This window comes from Bombina bombina, chromosome 2 (genome assembly GCF_027579735.1).
Source record: "Bombina bombina isolate aBomBom1 chromosome 2, aBomBom1.pri, whole genome shotgun sequence".
Taxonomy (NCBI): Eukaryota; Metazoa; Chordata; class Amphibia; order Anura; family Bombinatoridae; genus Bombina; species Bombina bombina.
In genome coordinates this window covers 732112105-732133166 of record NC_069500.1, presented here as the reverse complement: position 1 = coordinate 732133166, position 21062 = coordinate 732112105, and the positions used below count along the sequence as shown (strand labels likewise).

At 39.0% G+C, this 21062-nt stretch overlaps 1 protein-coding gene across 3 annotated transcripts in view; it reads left to right on the top strand.

Annotated features, from left to right (window-relative positions):
- Positions 1 to 1836, top strand: part of GAK (cyclin G associated kinase) — a 799358-nt gene extending 797522 nt beyond the window's left edge. For all 3 annotated transcript variants that reach the window (XM_053702755.1, XM_053702754.1, XM_053702753.1), the window contains one exon: positions 565 to 1836. In XM_053702755.1, the coding sequence (XP_053558730.1) occupies positions 565 to 666 (102 nt within the window). In that variant the 3' untranslated portion in view covers positions 667 to 1836. The remainder of the gene's footprint in view (positions 1 to 564) is intronic.
- Positions 1837 to 21062: the final 19226 nt, after the last annotated feature.

The following is a 21062-nucleotide window of genomic DNA, read 5'->3' as shown; positions in this document are numbered from 1 at the left end:
TTGTGTAAGAGTTAATGTATGAAGGCACAATACACAACACTGCTTGTAAGCTTAACATTATAATGCCGCGAAACCGGAAGTGAGACAACATCACTTCCGGCAGGCGTTATCACAGTGGAACGCAAGATTCGTTCCACACTCGATATTTGGCGCACTTTTTTGAGTAACACTTGTTTGGTGAGATATTGTTAGAAACACTATAAATTGTGTGATGTTTGGTTATATGTTGATGCTGATGAAGGGGTTGTGAACCCCGAAAACGTTCCATTAAAGAATTTTGTGGAAGTCCTGACAGTGCATCTGTTTATGTTTACTTATACTACTTATATTTGCACCCAGGCTGCTGTCTCTTGGTGGGCTGAACTGGAAATTGTTTGGATATATATATATATATATATATATATATATATATATATATATATATATATATATATATATATATATATATACACACACTGTATATATAATATCTGGACAATGTTGAATGCCAGTTTCCTTTTTATAGTTGATTTAATAGACCTCCTTAAATCACAATTTACATTTTAATGTGTTCTTTCATTCTAGGCCACAGGAAAACCCTATGAACAATATGCCAAAATGATTTTTATGGAATTAAATGATGCCTGGTCAGAATTTGAAAATCAAGGATCAAGATCACTTTTTTAAACTTTGAAGGACTACATTTTTTGCGTGTGTTTGTTGCTGGCAAAGTTTTCTTTCCTTTTTTTTCGTCTCTCCATGATTTTTTTTCCCCTTGTCTCACCATGATTTCTCCAAAGTACAACAGTCCAAATAAAAAAGGAAAACTTGTCAAGATCCTACTCTTGGACGCTGACAAAAAAAAAAAATCTTTTGTAAGCACATTCCAAACCATGTGTTTAGGGCATTATCTTCTAGGCAAAAAAAAAAAAAAGAAATAGGTACATGCTGACATTGAGCTAATCAGTGTATTTGAGTACCATGTCTGAAATTCCTTTAAATTTTGTATTATGTTTTACTGACTAGATTTGTCTAAAATCCATTGTAGGTGTAAATTTTTCAGTTTATATTCAAAATAATCATTCCCACTGTATTATTTATACAATTAAACTATTGTGTTCATAGTTTCAATCTTTTGTCTCTGTAAACAAATAATTCGGAATGAAGGTTTGTCTTAGATTATTTTATGCAGCTCCCAAAAAGAAAATGTTTGGCCGTTGTTAAATTGAGGTTGCGACTAATAATGGCTGCCTTTGCATATTTGTTTTACTTAAACAATGACAATTTTACTCAAAAAGTTTTTATTATACCAATGTGCCCCGTCCCTATTTTTTCTTTACTCGAGTGTTTATTTTGTACGATAATGTCAAATGAACACACCAACAATGTGACTTGTATATCAAGTTGTGCATGCCTTAAATGTGATTAAGAATTAGATCTTTGAAAATTGATAAACTTGCACAACTATATAATATGGAGGGAAAAAAAATCCTATTATTCTTCCGAATCTTTCTAGATTATAAGTGCAAAGATGTCTGTTATAGGACAGTCCCTAAATAATAAGTTATAATTTTAGAAATCTAGCATGTAATAAAATTTAGAATTGGGGGGGGGGGGGGGCATATTTGGCAGTAATTATTCCTTGTTTTAAGATGCTGCTAACAGGACATTCTTCACCTTTATATAATTGTAAACAAGTGTGCTCAATCCAGTGTGCCACAGTTAGCTCAATGTATTTGTTATACACTACTATTTTGGTTGTCTGGATTTTGAATTAGACTCACATGCAAAAAAGGGACCTGTTAAATGCTCGGATAAAGATAAGTAAATAAAAATGTCTCTTATTTTGTAAAAATATGGCTGTTTTTACAGTTTATTTTTTTAAATGTCTTTCAGTGACAGTAGGTCTTGAAATCTGCATCTTCACTTCCAAAGTTTTATAAACCATTGTTTCCTTAAAGGGACAGTCTAGGCCAAAATAAACTTTCATGATTCAGATAGAGCATGTAATTTTAAACAATTTTCCAATTTACTTTTATCACCAATTTTGCTTTGTTCTCTTGGTATTCTTAGTTGAAAGCTTAACCTAGGATGTTCATATGCTAATTTCTTAGACCTTGAAGCCCACCTCTTTCAGATTGCATTTTAACAGTTTTTCACCACTAGAGGGTGTTAGTTCACGTATTTCATATAGATAACACTGTGCTCGTGCACGAGGAGTTATCTGGGAGCAGGCACTGATTGGCTAGACTGCAAGTCTCTCAAAAGAACTGAAAAAAGGGGCAGTTTGCAGAGGCTTAGATACAAGATAATCACAGAGGTTAAAAGTATATTATTATAAATGTGTTGGTTATGCAAAACTGGGAAATGGGTAATAAAGGGATTATCTATCTTCTAAAACAGTAAAAATTCTGGTGTAGACTGTCCCTTTAACCCATTCTAAAATAGAGGAAAATTCTCTACTTTTCCAAGGCAGTTTTCTAGTTTGTGCAGGAGAAAGATTTGCAATTGCCAGTGAGGATTGTCCTTTTAAGAGTGACTAGGGAGTAAACCTAATGCTTCTGAGTTTCCCTTTCCTCCTCTATAAAGGGGTGCCAAAAACCACAGAAGCTAGCCTTTTTGTATTCCTTCTGCCCTACAAGGTTCCATTATGATTGACCTTGATCTTGCCCAAACTCAGCATGTTCCTCTTGTTTAGCTTCTGCAGTGTTTCCTTTTCAGTAGCTTGTATTTCTTGTTTTTACACCGTAATTTTGGACCTTTAAGAGAGTTGTCTGCACATTTCCAAATTGGCAATACCTGATATTAATTGTGGATTAAAGAACATTCTAAAATAGAGGAAAATTCTCTACTTTTCCAAGGCAGTTTTCTAGTTTGTGCAGGAGAAAGATTTGCAATTGCCAGTGAGGATTGTCCTTTTAAGAGTGACTAGGGAGTAAACCTAATGCTTCTGAGTTTCCCTTTCCTCCTCTATAAAGGGGTGCCAAAAACCACAGAAGCTAGCCTTTTTGTATTCCTTCTGCCCTACAAGGTTCCATTATGATTGACCTTGATCTTGCCCAAACTCAGCATGTTCCTCTTGTTTAGCTTCTGCAGTGTTTCCTTTTCAGTAGCTTGTATTTCTTGTTTTTACACCGTAATTTTGGACCTTTAAGAGAGTTGTCTGCACATTTCCAAATTGGCAATACCTGATATTAATTGTGGATAAAAGAACAATAAAAAATTGGCAATGTGTATATCTAAATGAAAACAAATTTTATCAGAAGATGGGGAGAATAATGAAAAAGGGGATTATGGTGTACAAAAAACCTGCAATTTCTTTCATATAATTGGCAAGAGTCCATGAGCTAGTGACGTATGGGATATACAATCCTACCAGGAGGGGCAAAGTTTCCCAGACCTCAAAATGCCTATAAATACACCCCTCACCACACCCACAATTCAGTTTTACAAACTTTGCCTCCTATGGAAGTGGTGAAGTAAGTTTGTGCTAGATTTCTATGTTGATATGCGCTTCTCAGCATGTTGAAGCCCGGTTCCTCTCAGAGTACAGTGAATGTCACAGGGATATGAAGGGAGTATCACCTATTGAATACAATGGTCTTCCTAACGGTGATCTATTTCATAGGTTCTCTGTTATCGGTCGTAGAGATTCATCTCCTACCTCCCTTTTCAGATCGACGATATACTCTTATATACCATTACCTCTACTGATTCTCGTTTCAGTACTGTTTTGGCTATCTGCTATATGTGGATGGGTGTCTTTTGGTAAGTATGTTTCATTTACTTAAGACACTCTCAGCTATGGTTTGGCACTGTATATATAAAGTTCTAAATATATGTTTGTACTTATATTTGCCATGATTCAGGTTTATCAGTATATTTCCTTTTTGCAGACTGTCAGTTTCATATCTGGGAAATGCTTTTTTTTTTTTTTAAATAAATTATTTCTTACCTGAGGTTTTCAAATTTACTTTTTCTAAATTGCGGGTGGTATTAGGCTCGCAAGAGCGCAAAATGCTATAATTTATTGTGTCATTCTTGGCGCAAGACTTTTTGGCGCAAAAAAATTACGTTTGTTGACGCAAATTTGTCATTTCCGGCGTCTTAGTTGGCGCCGAGTCTTTTCACGAGATTGCGTCATCTATGACGCTCGAGTTTCGTTACGGACGTTTTTTGCCGCCAAAAAATGTTTTTCCGTTTGTGGTGCGTTATACTTGGCACCAAACATTTTTTCATTATTTAAGACCTCATTCCTTTTGTCTCTGGTCTTTTTTTCTATGTCAGAGGCCTATTCTGTTTGCATTTTTTCCCATTCCTGAAACTGTCATATAAGGAAATTGAATTTTGCTTTATATGTTGTTTTTTCTTTTACATACTGCAAGATCTCAATCTGATCCTGTCTCATAATCTACTACTGGAATCCTGCTGCCTGATATCGGTTCTACCAAAGCTAAGTGCATTTGTTGTAAACTTTTGTGGTAACTGTTCCTTCAGCTGTAGTTTGTAATAGTTGTCATGATAAACTTTTACATGCAGAGAATGTTTCCATCAGTAGTAGTTCATTACATGTTGCTGGTCCTTCAACATCTAATGCTCAGGATATTCCTGTAAATTAAAGAGAATTTCTCCAACATTGGTGTGTCCGGTCGACGGCGTCATCCATTACTTGTGGGAATATTCTCTTCCCCAACAGGAAATGGCAAAGAGCACAGCAAAAGCTGTCCATATAGCCCCTCCTCAGGCTCCGCCCCCCAGTCATTCTCTTTGCCGCTCTGAACAAGTAGCATCTCCACGGAGATGGTGAAGAGTATGTGGTGTTTAGTTGTAGTTTTTTATTCTTCTATCAAAAGTTCGTTATTTTGAAATAGTACTAGTATGTGCTATTTACTCTAAAACAGAAAGAGATGAAGAGTTCTGTTTAAAAGAGGAGTATGATTTTAGCAGCAGTAACTAAAATCAATTGCTGTTCCCACGCAGGACTGTTGAGCCCAGAGAACTTCAGTTGGGGGGAACAGTTTGCAGACTTTTCTGCTCAAGGTATGACTAGCCATTTTTCTAACAAGACTGTGTAATGCTGGAAGGCTGTCATTTTCCCTCATGGGGATCGGTAAGCCATTTTCTTAGACTCAAAGAATAAAGGGCTTATTATGGGCTATTAACTGGTGGACACTCTGAAGGGCTAAATCGATTGTTTATTTAAGTATTATTTACAGTTTGAAGTGGATTTCACACTTTTAATTGTTTGATGGAACGTTTTTAACGCCAGGCACTAGTTAAGACACCTTCCCAGTCAGGAAGGGCCTTCCACTGTAGTAGGCAGAGCCTCATTTTCGCTCCATTATTGCACAGTTTCTTTTGAGTGCAGTGCATGCAGCTGCATGTGAGAGGGTCTGGTATCCACTGAAAACGTTCCCGGAAGGCTCGAATTGGTATCGTATACCCCCCTGGGATAGGTGAAGTCGCAACAAACGCTGTGGCTGGGACTGTAGTGGGGTTAAAATTGCAAACGGCTCAGTTTTCCGCATTTTAAGGGTTAACAGCTTGAAAATTGGGGTGCAATACTTTGAATGCATTAAGACACTGTGGTGAAAATTTGGTAAAGATTGGATAATTCCTTCATAGTTTTTCACATATTCAGTAATAAAGTTTGCTCTGTTTAACATTTAAAGAGACAGTAACGGTTTTGTTTAAAAACGGTTTTTGTGCTTTATTAACCAGTTTAAGCCTGTTTAACATGTCTGTACCTTCAGATAGATCATGTTCTGTATGTATGGAGGCCAAGGTGGTCCCCCCTTTAAATGTATGTGTTAATTGTGCCATGGCATCCAAACAAAGTAAGGACAGTACTGTCACATTTAGTAAGGTTGCCCAGGATGATTCCTCAAATGAAGGTAGTGGGGATAGTTCTTCATCCTCTCCTTCTGTGTCTATACCAGTTATGCCCGCGCAGGCGAACCCTAGTACTTCTAGCGCGCCAATGCTTGTTACTATGCAACAATTGACGGCAGTAATGGATAACTCCATAGCTAATATTTTATCCAAAATGCCAGCATTTCAGAGAAAGCGCGATTGCTCAGTTTTAAACACTGTAGAGCAGGAGGGCGCTGATGATAATTTATCTGTCATACCCTCACACCAGTCTGAAGTGACAGTGAGGGAGGGTTTGTCAGATGGAGAAATTTCTGACACAGGAAGAATTTCTCAGCAGGCAGAACCCGATGTTGTGACATTTAAATTAGAGCATCTCCGCGCATTACTTAAGGAGGTGCTATCTACTCTGGATGATTGTGACAATTTGGTCATCCCAGAAAAATTGTGCAGGATGGACAAGTTCCTAGAGGTCCCGGTGCACCCTGATGCCTTTCCGATACCTAAAAGGGTGGCGGACATAGTGAATAAGGAGTGGGAGAAGCCAGGCATACCTTTTGTCCCTCCTCCTATATTTAAGAAATTGTTCCCCATGGTCGACCCCAGGAAGGACACATGGCAAACAGTCCCTAAGGTCGAGGGGGCGGTTTCTACACTAGCCAAACGCACGACTATTCCCATTGAGGACAATTGTGCTTTCAAAGATCCTATGGATAAAAAATTGGAGGGTTTGCTTAAAAAGATTTCTTTCATGTAATTAGCAAGAGTCCATGAGCTAGTGACGTATGGGATATACATTCCTACCAGGAGGGGCAAAGTTTCCCAAACCTTAAAATGCCTATAAATACACCCCTCACCACACCCACAATTCAGTTTTACAAACTTTGCCTCCGATGGAGGTGGTGAAGTAAGTTTGTGCTAGATTCTACGTTGATATGCGCTCCGCAGCAAGTTGGAGCCCGGTTTTCCTCTCAGCGTGCAGTGAATGTCAGAGGGATGTGAGGAGAGTATTGCCTATTTGAATGCAGTGATCTCCTTCTACGGGGTCTATTTCATAGGTTCTCTGTTATCGGTCGTAGAGATTCATCTCTTACCTCCCTTTTCAGATCGACGATATACTCTTATATATACTATTACCTCTGCTGATTCTCGTTTCAGTACTGGTTTGGCTTTCTACAAACATGTAGATGAGTGTCCTGGGGTAAGTAAATCTTATTTTCTGTGACACTCTAAGCTATGGTTGGGCACTTTGTTTATAAAGTTCTAAATATATGTATTCAAACATTTATTTGCCTTGTCTCAGAATGTTCAACTTTCCTTATTTTTCAGACAGTCAGTTTCATATTTGGGATAATGCATTTGAATTAATCATTTTTTCTTACCTTCAAAAATTTGACTCTTTTTTTCCTGTGGGCTGTTAGGCTCGCGGGGGCTGAAAATGCTTCATTTTATTGCGTCATTCTTGGCGCGGACTTTTTTGGCGCAATAATTCTTTTCCGTTTCCGGCGTCATACGTGTCGCCGGAAGTTGCGTCATTTTTTGACGTTATTTTGCGCCAAAAATGTCGGCGTTCCGGATGTGGCGTCATTTTTGGCGCCAAAAGCATTTAGGCGCCAAATAATGTGGGCGTCTTATTTGGCGCTAAAAAATAAGGGCGTCGCTTTTGTCTCCACATTATTTAAGTCTTATTTTTTCATTGCTTCTGGTTGCTAGAAGCTTGTTCTTTGGCATTTTTTTCCCATTCCTGAAACTGTCATTTAAGGAATTTGATCAATTTTGCTTTATATGTTGTTTTTTCTCTTACATATTGCAAGATGTCTCACGTTGCATCTGAGTCAGAAGATACTACAGGAAAATCGCTGTCTAGTGCTGGAGCTACCAAGCTAAGTGTATCTGCTATAATTTTTGGTATCTGTTTCTCCAGCTGTTGTTTGTATTGCATGTCATGACAAACTTATTAATGCAGATAAAATTTCCTTTAGTACTGTTACATTACCTGTTGCTGTTCAGTCAACATCTAATTTTCAGAGTGTTCCTGATAAACATAAGAGATTTTATTTTTTAAATCCATTAAGAAGGCTATGTCTGTTATTTCTCCTTCTAGTTTACATAAAAGTCTTTTAAAACTTCGCTTTTTTCAGATGAATTTTTAAATGAACATCATCATTCTGATACTGATAATGGTTCTTCTGGTTCAGAGGTTTCTGTCTCAGAGGTTGATGCTGATAAATCTTTGTATTTGTTCAAGACTGAATTTATTCGTTCTTTATTTAAAGAAGTATTAATTGCATTAGAAATAGAGGATTCTGGTCCTCTTGATACTAAATCTAAACGTTTAAATAAGGTTTTTAAATCTCCTGTAGTTATTCCAGAAGTGTTTAATCTCCCTGATGCTATTTCTGAAGTAATTTCCAGGGAATGGAATAATTTGGGTAATTCTTTTACTCCTTCTAAACGTTTAAGCAATTATATCCTGTGCCATCTTACAGATTAGAGTTTTTTTGGGACAAAATCCCTAAGGTTATGGGGCTGTCTCTACTCCTGCTAAATGTGCTACTATTCCTACGGTAGATAGTAATTCATTTTAAGGATCCTTTAGATAGGAAAATTGAATCCTTTCTAAGAAAAGCTTACTTATGTTCAGGTAATCTTCTTAGACCTGCTATATTTTTAGCGGATGTTGCTGCAGCTTCAACTTTTTGGTTAGAAGCTTTAGCGCAACAAGTAACAGATCATAATTTTATAGCATTATTATTATTCTATAACATGCTAATAATTTTATTGGTGATACCATCTTTTGATATCATTAGAGTTGATGTCAGGTATATGTCTCTAGCTATTTTAGCTAGAAAAGCTTATGGATTAAACTTGAAATGCTGATATGTCTTCTAAGTCAACTTTGCTTTCCTTTTCTTTCCAGGGTAATAAATTATTATTTCAACTGTTTCTGGAAGGAAGGGAACTTTTTTACCAAAGGATAAAAAATCTAAGGTAAATTTAGGTCTAATAATCATTTTTCGTTCCTTTCCTCACAATAAGGATCAAAAGCCTGATCCTTCATCCTCAGGAGCGGTATCAGTTTGGAAACTATTTCCAGTTTGGAATATATCCAAGCCTTATAGAAAACCTATAGCCAGCTCCTAAGTACCCATGAAGGTGCGGACCTTATTCCAGCTCAGCTGGTATGGGGCAGATTACGTTTTCTTCAAAGAAATTTTGATCAATTCCGTTCTCAATTTCTGGTTTTAGAACATTGTTTCAGAAAGGTACAGCATTGGCTTCAGTTAAGGCCTCCTGCTAAGAGATTTTTTTCTTTCCCGTGTCCCAGTTAACACAGCAAAGGCTCAGCATTTCTGAAATGTGTTTCAGATCTAGAGTTGGCTGGAGTAATTATGCCAGTTCCAGTTCTGGAACAGGGGCTGGGGTTTTATTTTATCTCTTCATTGTACCAAAGAAGGTCAATTCCTTCAGACCAGTTCCGGATCTATCAATATTGAATCGTTATGTAAGGATTCCAACATTCAGTTTCTGTAGGACTGTCCTGCCTTTTGTTTAGCAAGGGCATTATATGTCTACAATAGATTTACAGGATGTGTATCTGCATATTCCGATTCATCCAGATCACTTTTAGTGTCTGAGATTCTCTTTTTAGACAAGCATTACCAGTTTTGTGGCTCTAGCCTCAGTTCCAAGAATTTTTTTCAAAGGTTCTCGGTGCCCTTCTTTCTGTAATCAGAGAACAGGGTTTTGGTATTTCCTTATTGGACGATATCTAGGTACTTGCTCAGTCTTCTCATTTTCGAAGAATCTCATACGAATCGACTTGTGTTGTTTCTTCAAGTTCATGGTTGGAGGATCAATTTACTAATCAGTTCATTGATTCCTCAGACAAGGGTAACCTTTTTAGGTTTCTAGAATAGATTCAGTGTCTATGACTCTGTCCTTGTCAGACAAGAGAAGTTTAACATTGATTTCAGCTTGTCAAAACCTTCAGTCACAATCATTCCCTTTGGTAGCCTTATGCATGGAAATTTTAGGTCTTAGGACTGCCGCATCAGATGCGATCTCCTTTGCTCGTTTTCACATGCTTCAGCTCTGTATGCTGAACCAATGGTGCAGGGATTACTCAAAGATATCTCATTTAATATCTTTAAACCGATTATACGACACTCTCTGACATGGTGGACAGATCACCATCGTTTAGTTCAGGGGGCTTCTTTGTTCTTCCGACCTGGACTATAATCTCAACAGATGCAAGTCTTACAGGTTGGGGAGCTGTGTGGGGGTATCTGACGGCACAAGGGGTTTGGGAATCTCAGGAGGTGAGATTTCCGATCAATATTTTGGAACTCCGTGCAATTTCAGAGCTCTTCAGTCTTGGCCTCTTCTGAAGAGAGAGTTGTTCATTTGTTTTCAGATAGACAATGTCACAACAGTGGCATACATCAATCATCAAGGAGGGACTCACAGTCCTCTGGCTATGAAAGAAGTATCTCGAATTTTGGTTTGGGCGGAATCCAGCTCCTGTCTAATCTCTGCGGTTCATATCCCAGGTATGGACAATTGGAAAGCGGATTATCTCAGTCGCCAAACGTTGCACCTGGGCGAATGGTCTTCACCCAGAGGTATTTCCTCAGATTGTTCAAATGTGGGAACTCCCAGAAATAGATCTGATGGCTTCTCATCTAAACAAGAAACTTCCCTGGTATCTGTCCGGATCCAGGGATCCTCGGGCGGAGGCAGTGGATGCATTATCTCTTCCTTACAAGTGTCATCCTGCCTATATCTTTCCGCCTCTAGTTCTTCTTCCAAGGGTATTCTCCAATATTCTAAGGAATGCTCGTTTGTCCTGCTTGTAGCTCCAGCATGGCCTCACAGGTTTTGGTATGCGGATCTTGTCCGGATGGCCTCTTGCCAGCTGTGGACTCTAACGTTAAGACCAGTCTTTCTGTCTCAAGGTTCTTTTTTCCATCAGGATCTCAAAAGCTTAATTTTAAGGTGTGGAGTTTGAACGCTTGATTCTTGGTCAAAGAGGTTTCTCTGACTCTGTGATTGATACTATGTGACAGGCTCGTAAATCTGTATCTAGAGAGATATATTATAGAGTCTGGAAGACTTATATTTCTTCAGGATGGTTTAGATAAAGGTTTGTCCGCAAGTTTCTTGAAAGACAAATCTCTGCTCTTTCTGTTCTTTTTCACAGAAGGATTGCTAATCTTCCTGATATTCATTGTTTTGTACAAGCTTTGGTTCGTATAAAACCTGTCATTAAGTCAATTTCTCCTCCTTGGAGTTTGAATTTGGTTCTGTGGGCTCTTCAAGCTCCTCCTTTTGAACCCATGCATTCTTTGGTCATTATATTACTTTCTTGGAAAGTTTTGTTTCTTTTGGCCATCTCTTCTGCCAGAAGAGTCTCTGAATTATCTACTCTTTTTTGTGAGTCTCCTTTTCTGATTTTGCATCAGGATAAGGCGGTGCTGCAAACTTCTTTTGAATTTTTTACCTAAGGTTGTGAATTCTAACAACATTAGTAGAGAAATTGTGGTTCCTTCATTATGTCCTAATCCTATAAATTCTAAGGAGAAATCATTGCATTCTTTGGATGCTGTTAGAGCTTTGTAATATTATGTTGAAGCTATTAAGTCTTTCCGAAAGACTTCTAGTCTATTTGTCATCTTTTCCGGTTCTAGAAAAGACCAGAAAGCTTCTGCCATTTCTTTGGCATCTTGGTTGAAATCTTTATTTCATCATGCCTATGTTGAGTCGGGTAACACTCCGCCTCAAAGGATTACAGCTCATTCTACTAGGTTAGTTTCTACTTCCTGGGCGTTTAAGAATGAAGCTTCGGTTGATCAGATTTGCAAAACAGCAACTTGGTCCTCTTTGCATACTTTTACTAAATTCTACGATTTTGATGTGTTTTCTTCTTCTGAAGCAGTTTTTGGTAGAAACGTACTTCAGGCAGTGGTTTCAGTTTGAATCTTCTGCTTATGTTTTTTCATTAAAAATTTTATTCTGGGTGTGGATTATTTTCAGCAGGAATTGGCTGTCTTTATTTTATCCCTCCCTCTCTAGTGACTCTTGTGTGGAAAGATCCACATCTTGGGTAATCATTATCCCATACGTCACTAGCTCATGGACTCTTGCTAATTACGTGAAAGAAAACATAATTTATGTAAGAACTTACCTGATAAATTCATTTCTTTCATATTAGCAAGAGTCCATGAAGCCCGCCCTTTTTTGTGGTGGTTTTGATATTTTTGTATAAAGCACAATTATTCCAATTCCTTATTTTATATGCTTTCACACTTTTTTCTTATCACCCCACTTCTTGGCTATTCGTTAAACTGAATTGTGGGTGTGGTGAGGGGTGTATTTCTAGGCATTTTAAGGTTTGGGAAACTTTGCCCCTCCTGGTAGGAATGTATATCCCATACGTCACTAGCTCATGGACTCTTGCTAATATGAAAGAAATGAATTTATCAGGTAAGTTCTTACATAAAGTTTTTTGTTCAGCAAGGTTACCTCCTTCAACCTATTTCGTGCATTATTCCTGTCACTACAGCGGCGTGTTTCTGGTTCGAGTTGCTCAGTAAGGAGACTCCGTATGAGGAGGTCATGGACAGAATTCACGCACTTAAGTTGGCTAATTCCTTTATATTAGATGCCGCTTTGCAGTTAGCGAGATTAGCGGCGAAAAATTCAGGGTTTGCAATTGTGGCGCGTAGAGCGCTCTGGCTAAAGTCTTGGTCGGCGGATGTATCTTCCAAGACAAAATTGCTTAATATCCCTTTCAAAGGTAAGACCCTTTTTGGGCCAGAATTGAAAGAAATTATTTCAGACATCACTGGGGGAAAGGGCCATGCCCTCCCACAAGATCAGCCTTTCAAGGCTAAGAATAAGTCCAATTTTCGTCCCTTTCACAATTTCAGGAACGGACCGGCTTCCAACTCTACAGCCTCTAGACAAGAGGGTAACGCTTCCCAGACTAAACCAGCTTGGAAACCAATGCAAGGCTGGAACAAGGGTAAACAGGCCAAGAAGCCTGCTGCTGCTACCAAGACAGCATGAAGGGGTAACCCCCGATCCGGGATCGGATCTAGTAGGGGGCAGACTCTCTCTCTCTCTTTGCTCAGGCTTGGGCAAGAGATGTTCAGGATCCCTGGGCACTAGAAATAGTCTCTCAGGGTTATCTTCTAGAATTCAAGGAACTACCCCCAAGGGGAAGGTTCCAAATGTCTCACTTATCTTCAAACCAAATAAAGAGACAGGCATTCTTACTTTGTGTAGAAGACCTGTTAAAGATTGGAGTGATACACCCAGTTCCAACTGTGGAACAAGGTCAGGGGTTTTACTCAAATCTGTTTGTAGTTCCCAAAAAAGAGGGAACTTTCAGACCAATTCTGGATTTAAAAATTCTAAACAAATTTCTCAGAGTTCCATCGTTCAAAATGGAAACCATTCGAACAATTTTACCTACAATCCAGGAGGGTCAATATATGACTACCGTGGATTTAAAGGATGCGTATCTACATATTCCTATCCACAAAGATCATCATCAGTTCCTAAGGTTCGCCTTTCTGGACAAACATTATCAGTTCGTGGCTCTCCCTTTCGGACTAGCCACCGCTCCCAGAATTTTCACAAAGGTGCTCGGGTCCCTTCTGGCGGTGCTAAGACCAAGGGGCATTGCAGTGGCACCTTATCTGGACGACATTCTAATTCAAGCGTCGTCTCTTTCCAAGGCAAAGGCTCATACAGACATTGTTCTAGCCTTTCTCAGATCTCACGGGTGGAAGGTGAACATAGAAAACAGTTCCCTGTCTCTGTCGACAAGAGTTCCCTTTTTGGGAACAATAATAGATTCTTTAGAAATGAAGATCTTCTTGACAGAAGTCAGAAAGTCAAAGCTTCTAAACGCTTGTCAAGTTCTTCACTCTATTCTGCAGCCTTCCATAGCTCAGTGCATGGAAGTAGTAGGGTTGATGGTTGCAGCAATGGACATAGTTCCTTTTGCTCAAATTCATCTAAGACCATTACAACTGTGCATGCTCAAGCAGTGGAATGGGGACTATACAGACTTGTCTCCAAAGATTCAAGTAAACCAGATGACCAGAGACTCACTACGTTGGTGGTTGTCCCAGGATCACCTGTCTCAGGGAATGAGTTTCCGCAGACCAGAGTGGGTCATTGTCACGATCGACGCCAGTCTATTAGGCTGGGGCGCGGTCTGGGATTCCCTGAAAGCTCAGGGTATATGGTCTTGGGAAGAGTCTCTTCTCCCGATCAACATCCTGGAATTGAGAGCGATATTCAATGCTCTCCGGGCTTGGCCTCAACTAGCGAAGGCCAGATTCATAAGATTCCAGTCAGACAACATGACAACTGTAGCTTACATCAACCATCAGGGGGGAACAAGGAGTTCCTTGGCAATGAGAGAGGTATCCAAAATCATCAAATGGGTGGAGGATCACTCCTGCCACCTATCTGCAATCCACATCCCAGGAGTAGACAACTGGGAGGCGGATTATCTGAGTCGTCAGACTTTCCATCCGGGGGAGTGGGAACTCCACCCGGAGGTTTTTGCCCAATTGACTCAATTATGGGGCATTCCAGACACGGATCTGATGGCGTCTCGTCAGAACTTCAAGGTTCCTTGCTACGGGTCCAGATCCAGGGATCCCAAGGCGACTCTAGTGGATGCATTAGTGGCGCCTTGGTCGTTCAACCTAGCTTATATGCTTTTCCACCGTTCCCTCTCCTTCCCAGGCTTGTAGCCAGGATCAAACAGGAGAAGGCCTCGTGATTTTGATAGCTCCTGTGTGGCCACGCAGGACTTGGTATGCAGACCTGGTGAATATGTCATTGGCTCCACCATGGAAGCTACCTTTGAGACAGGATCTTCTAGTACAAGGTCCATTCGAACATCCAAATCTAGTTTCTCTGCAGTTGACTGCTTGGAAACTGAACGTTTGATTGTATCCAAGCGTGGGTTTTCAGATTCATTGATAGATACTCTGGTCCAAGCCAGAAAACCTGTGACTAGAAAGATTTACCATAAAATATGGAAAAAATATATCTGTTGGTGTGAATCCAAGGGATTCTCCTGGAGTAAGATTAAAATTCCTAAGATCCTCTCCTTTCTCCAAGAAGGTTTGGATAAGGGATTGCCAGCGAGTTCAATAAAAGGACAGATTTCTGCTTTATCTGTCTTGTTACACAAACGACTGGCAGCTGTGCCAGATGTACAAGCTTTTGTACAGGCTTTGGTCAGAATCAAGCCTGTTTACAGACCCTTGACTCCTCCTTGGAGTCTAAATTTAGTCCTTTCAGTTCTTCAAGGGGTTCCGTTTGAACCCTTACATTCCATAGATATCAAGTTACTATCTTGGAAAGTTCTGTTTTTGGTTGCTATTTCTTCTGCAAGAAGAGTTTCTGAATTATCTGCTTTGCAGTGTAATCCACCCTATCTGGTGTTCCATTCAGATAAGGTCGTTTTGCGTACTAAGCCTGGTTTTCTTCCGAAGGTTGTTTCCAACAGGAATATTAACCAGGAAATAGTTGTTCCTTCTCTGTGTCCGAATCCAGTTTCAAAGAAGGAACGTTTGTTACACAATTTAGATGTAGTTCGTGCTTTAAAGTTCTATTTAGAAGCAACTAAGGATTTTAGACAAACCTCATCTTTGTTTGTCGTTTACTCTGGTAAGAGGAGAGGACAAAAAGCTACGGCTACCTCTCTTTCTTTCTGGCTGAAAAGCATTATCCGATTGGCTTATGAGACTGCCGGACGGCAGCCTCCTGAACGAGTCACAGCTCAATCCACTAGAGCTGTGGCTTCCACATGGGTCTTCAAGAACGAGGCTTCTGTTGATCAGATATGTAAGGCAGCGACTTGGTCTTCTCTGCACACTTTAGCCAAATTTTACAAATTTGATACTTTTGCTTCTCCGGAGGCGGTTTTTGGGAGAAAGGTTTTGCAAGCCGTGGTGCCTTCTGTTTAGGTAACCTGATTTGCTCCCTCCCTTCATCCGTGTCCTAAAGCTTTGGTATTGGTTCCCACAAGTAATGGATGACGCCGTGCACCGGACACACCAATTTTGGAGAAAACAGAATTTATGCTTACCTGATAAATTACTTTCTCCAACGGTGTGTCCGGTCCACGGCCCGCCCTGGTTTTTTAATCAGGTTTGAAAAATTTCTTTCTCTATACACTACAGTCACCACGGCACCCTATAGTTTCTCCTTTTTTTCTCCTAACCATCGGTCGAATGACTGGGGGGCGGAGCCTGAGGAGGGGCTATATGGACAGCTTTTGCTGTGCTCTTTGCCATTTCCTGTTGGGAAAGAGAATATTCCCACAAGTAATGGATGACGCCGTGGACCGGACACACCGTTGGAGAAAGTAATTTATCAGGTAAGCATAAATTCTGTTTTATTTCTGATTCCATTCAGAAGGCTTTGTCTGCCATTCTGCCTTCTAATAATTGTAAAAGGTCTTTTACAACTTTTCATAGAGTTGATTAATTTTCTAATGACCGACAACATACTGATTTATCTATCTCTGATGAGGATCTGTCTGATTCAGAGGATCCTGCCTCAGATTTTGACACTGACAAATCCTCTTATTTATTTAAAATGGAGTATATTCATTCTTTATTAAAAGAAGTGTTGATTGCATTAGATATGGAGGAGACTAGTCCTCTTGATACTAAAACTAGTAAACGTTTAAATTCGGTTTATAAACCTCATGTAGTTATTCCAGAGGTTTTTCCAGTTCCTGATGCTATTTCAGATATGATTTCTAAGGAATGGAATAGACTGGGTACTTCTCTTTCTTCAAGGTTTAAAAAATGGTATCCTTTGCCTACTGATAGATTGGAGTTTTGGGAAAAGATCCCCAAAGTTGATGGGGCTATCTCTACTCTTGCTAAACGTACAACTATTCCTACGGAAGATAGTACTTCTTTTAAGGATCCTTTAGATAGGAAGATTGAATCTTATCTAATGAAAGCTTATTTATGTTTAGGCCATCTTCTTAGGCCTGCTATTTTTTTGGCTGATGTTGCAGCTGCTTCAACTTTTTAGTTGGAAACTTTAGTGCAACAAGTATCAGATCATAATGTGTATAGCATTGTTAAATTAATTCAACATGCTAATAATTTCATTTGTGATGCCATTTTTTATATCATCAGAATTGATGTTAGATGTATGTCTAGCTATTTTAGCTAGAAGAGCTTTATGGCTTAAATCTTGGAATGCTGATATGACTTCTAAATCAACATTGCTATCTCTTTCTTTCCAAGGTAATAAATTATTTGGTTCTCAGTTGGATTCTATAATTTCAACTGTCACTGGGGGGAAGCTAGCTTTTTTTCCTCAGGATAAAAAATCTAAGGGTAAATTTAAAGCTTTTAACCATTTTCGTTCCTTTCGACAGAATAAGGAACAGAAACCTAGTCCTTCCTCAATCTGGAATAAATCCAAGCCATTTAAGAGATCTAAACCAGCCCCCAAGTCCGCATGAAGGTGCAGCCCTCATTCCAGCTCAGCTGGTAGGGGGCAGATTAAAATTTTTCAGCAAGGGCATTATATGTCCACAATAGATTTACAGGATGCATATCTTCATATTCCGATTCATCCAGATCACTTTCAGTTCCTGAGATTCTCTTTTCTAGACGAGCATTACCAATTTGTTGCTCTTCCTTTTGGCCTAGCGACAGCTCCAAGGATATTTTCAAAGGTTCTCGGTGCCCTACTCTCTGTAATCAGAGAGCGGGGTATTGCGCTGTTTCCTTATTTGGACGATATCTTGGTACTTGCTCAGTCTTTACGTTCTACAGAATCTCACACGATTCAACTAGTGTTGTTTCTTCAAAGACATGGTTGGATGATCAATTTACCAAAGAGTTCTTTGATTCCTCACACAAGGGTAACCTTTTTAGGTTTCCAAATAGATTCAGTATCCATGACTTTGTCTCTAACAGAAAAGAGATGTTTGAAATTGGTTGCAGCCTGTCGGAACCTTCAGTCTCAGTCATTCCCTTCAGTAGCTATGTGCATGGAAGTTTTAGGTCTCATGACTGCAGCATCGGACGCAATCCCCTTTGCTCGTTTTCACATTAGACCTCTTCAGCTTTGTATGCTGAACCAATGGTGCAGGGATTATACAAGGATATCACAATTAATATAATTAAATCCCAATGTTTGACTATCTCTGACTTGGTGGTTAGATCACCATTGTATAGTTCAAGGGGCCTCTTTCGTTCGTCCAACCTGGACTGTGATTACAACAGAGGCGAGTCTTTCAGGTTGGGGAGCTGTCTGGGGATCTCTGACAGCACAAGGGGTTTAGAAATCTCAAGAGGTGAGATTACCAATCAATATTTTGGAACTCCGTGCGATTCTCAGAGCTCTTCAATTTTGGCATCTATTGAAGAGAGAGCTGTTTATTTGTTTTCAGACAGACAATGTCACAACTGTGGCGTATGTCAATCATCAGGGTGGGACTCACAGTCTTCAAGCTATGAAAGAAGTACCCCAGATACTTGTTTGGGCAGAATCCAGCTCCTGTCTAATTTCTGCGGTCCATATCCCAGGTATAGACAATTGCGAAGCATTACATCCGGGAGAGTGGTCTTTTCACCCAGATGTGTTTTTTCAAATTGTTCAGATGTGGGGGCTTCCAGAAATAGATCTGATAGCATCTCAGCTAAACAAGAAACTTCCCAGGTATCTGTCCAGGTCCAGGGATCCTCAGGCAGAAGCATTGGATGCATTGACACTTCCTTGGAATTATCAACCCCTGCATATATTTTTCCGCCATTAGTTCTTCTTCCAAGAGTGATTTCCAAGATCATCATGGAGCAATCATTTGTACTGTGGTGGCTCCAGCATGGGTTTACAGGTTTTGGTATGCGGATCTTGTTTGGATGTCCAGTTGCCAACCTTGGCCACTTCCACTAAGGCCAGACCTTCTATCTCAAGGTCCGTTTTTCCATTAGGATCTCAAATCATTAAATTTGAAGGTATGGAAATTGAACGCTTAGTGCTTAGTTATAGAGGTTTCTCTGACTCTGATTAATACTATGTTGCAGGCTCGTAAATCTGTTTCTAGAAAGATTTATTATCGAGTTTGGAAGACGTATATTTCATGGTGGTTCTTCTCATAAATTCTCTTGGCATTCTTTTAGAATTCCTAGAATTTTACAGTTTCTTTAGGATGGTTCGGATAAGGGTTTGTCTGCGAGTTCCTTGAAAGGACAAATATCTGCTCTTTCTGTTTTATTCCACAGAAGAATTGCTAAACTCCCTGATATTCATTGTTTTGTACAGGCTTTGGTTTGTATCAAGCCTGTCATTAAATCAATCTCTCCTCCTTGGAGTCTTAATTTGGTTTTGAAGGCTTTACAGGCTCCTCCGTTTGAGCCAATGCATTCTTTGGACATTAAATTGCTTTCTTGGAAAGTGTTGTTTCTTTTGGCCATCTCTTCTGCTAGAAGAGTTTCTGAATTATCTGCTCTTTCTTGTGAGTCTCCTTTTCTGATTTTTCATCAGGATAAGGCAGTTTTTGCGGACTTCATTTAAATTCTTACTTAAAGTTGTGAATTCCAACAACATTAGTAGGGAAATTGTTGTCCCTTCTTTGTGTCCCCATCCTAAGAATTCTTTGGAAAGATCTTTATATTCTTTGGATGTGGTGAGAGCTTTGAAATATTATGTTGAAGCTACTAAAGATTTCAGGAAGATTTCTAATCTATTTGTTATCTTTTCTGGTTCTAGGAAAGGTCAGAAGGCTTCTGCCATTTCTTTGGCATCTTGGTTAAAGCTTTTGATTCATCACGCTTATTTGAGTCGGGTAAATCCCCACCTCAGAGGATTACAGCTCATTCTACTAGATCAGTCTCCACTTCATGGGCTTTTAAGAATGAAGCTTCAGTTGATCAGATTTGCAAAGCAGCAACTTGGTCTTCTTTGCATATATTTACTAAATTCTACCTTTTTTATGTTTTTCTTCAGAAGCAGTTTTTGGTAGAAAAGTTCTTCAGGCAGCTGTTTCACTTTGATTCTTCTGCTTATAATTTCAGTTTTTTTCTTTTTCTTTATAAGATTAAAACTTATGATTTGGGTTGTGGATCACTTTTTTTCAGCGTAATTGGCTGTCTTTATTTTTTATCCCTCCCTCTCTATTGACTCTTGCATGGAGTTCCAAATGTTGGGTATTGCATACGTCACTAGCTCATGGACTCTTGCCAATTACATGAAAGAAAACATAATTTATTTAAGAATGTACCTAATAAATTCATTTCTTTCATATTGGCAAGAGTCCGTGAGGCCCACCCTTTTTATGGTGGTTATGGGTTTTTTGTATAAAGCACAATTATTCCAATTCCTTTGTTTATGCTTTTGCTCCTTTCTTTATCACCCCACTTCTTGGCTATTCATTAAACTGAATTGTGGGTGTGGTGAGGGGTGTATTTATAGGCATTTTGAGGTTTGGGAAACTTTGCCCCTCCTGGTAGGATTGTATATCCCATACGTCACTAGCTCATGGACTCTTGCCAATATAAAAGAAATGAATTTATCAGGTAAATTCTTACATAAATTATGTTTTTTTTTATTAAACAATTTAAATCACATTAACCTACATATTTAACAAAAGAGAAAACTCTCTTTTAAAATACATTAATTAGGGCAAAAAAAGGTCATTTCCACACAGAGCCAGCCACATCATGGGGTCTTTACAGACTTTACAGTTTCAATAAAAAAGGAGTTTCCACACTGCTTTATGTGGTGAAACCACACCAATTTCATGGCTGATAACTGGAAAGTCGGCATTGGGGGGAGTCTCACCTTAGCGGTTTTCCAACTCCTATAATGGAGAGAAAAGAAAAGCTACGCATTTATGCCTGTACACTGGTCTTTTTTTTTTTTAAGATCAAAAAGAAGCTTATATCACTACTGAAAATCTTTCACAACATCAAATACCCAATCATTCTTTGAAGAAAACATTTAAATATTTTTTTACTTTTAAACATTAAAAAATAAAATTTTATGTTTCACAAAAATGACAAAATCAATTCTATTTATGCTTTAAATAAAATCCTAATTTACACATTAAATAATCAGTTATTTTGTTATTCTCCTTTGTCCTATATGATTGTGTGCTGTTCAAGAAGAAATTCCACTTGTGTTCTTTTCCTTCCTAAGATAGG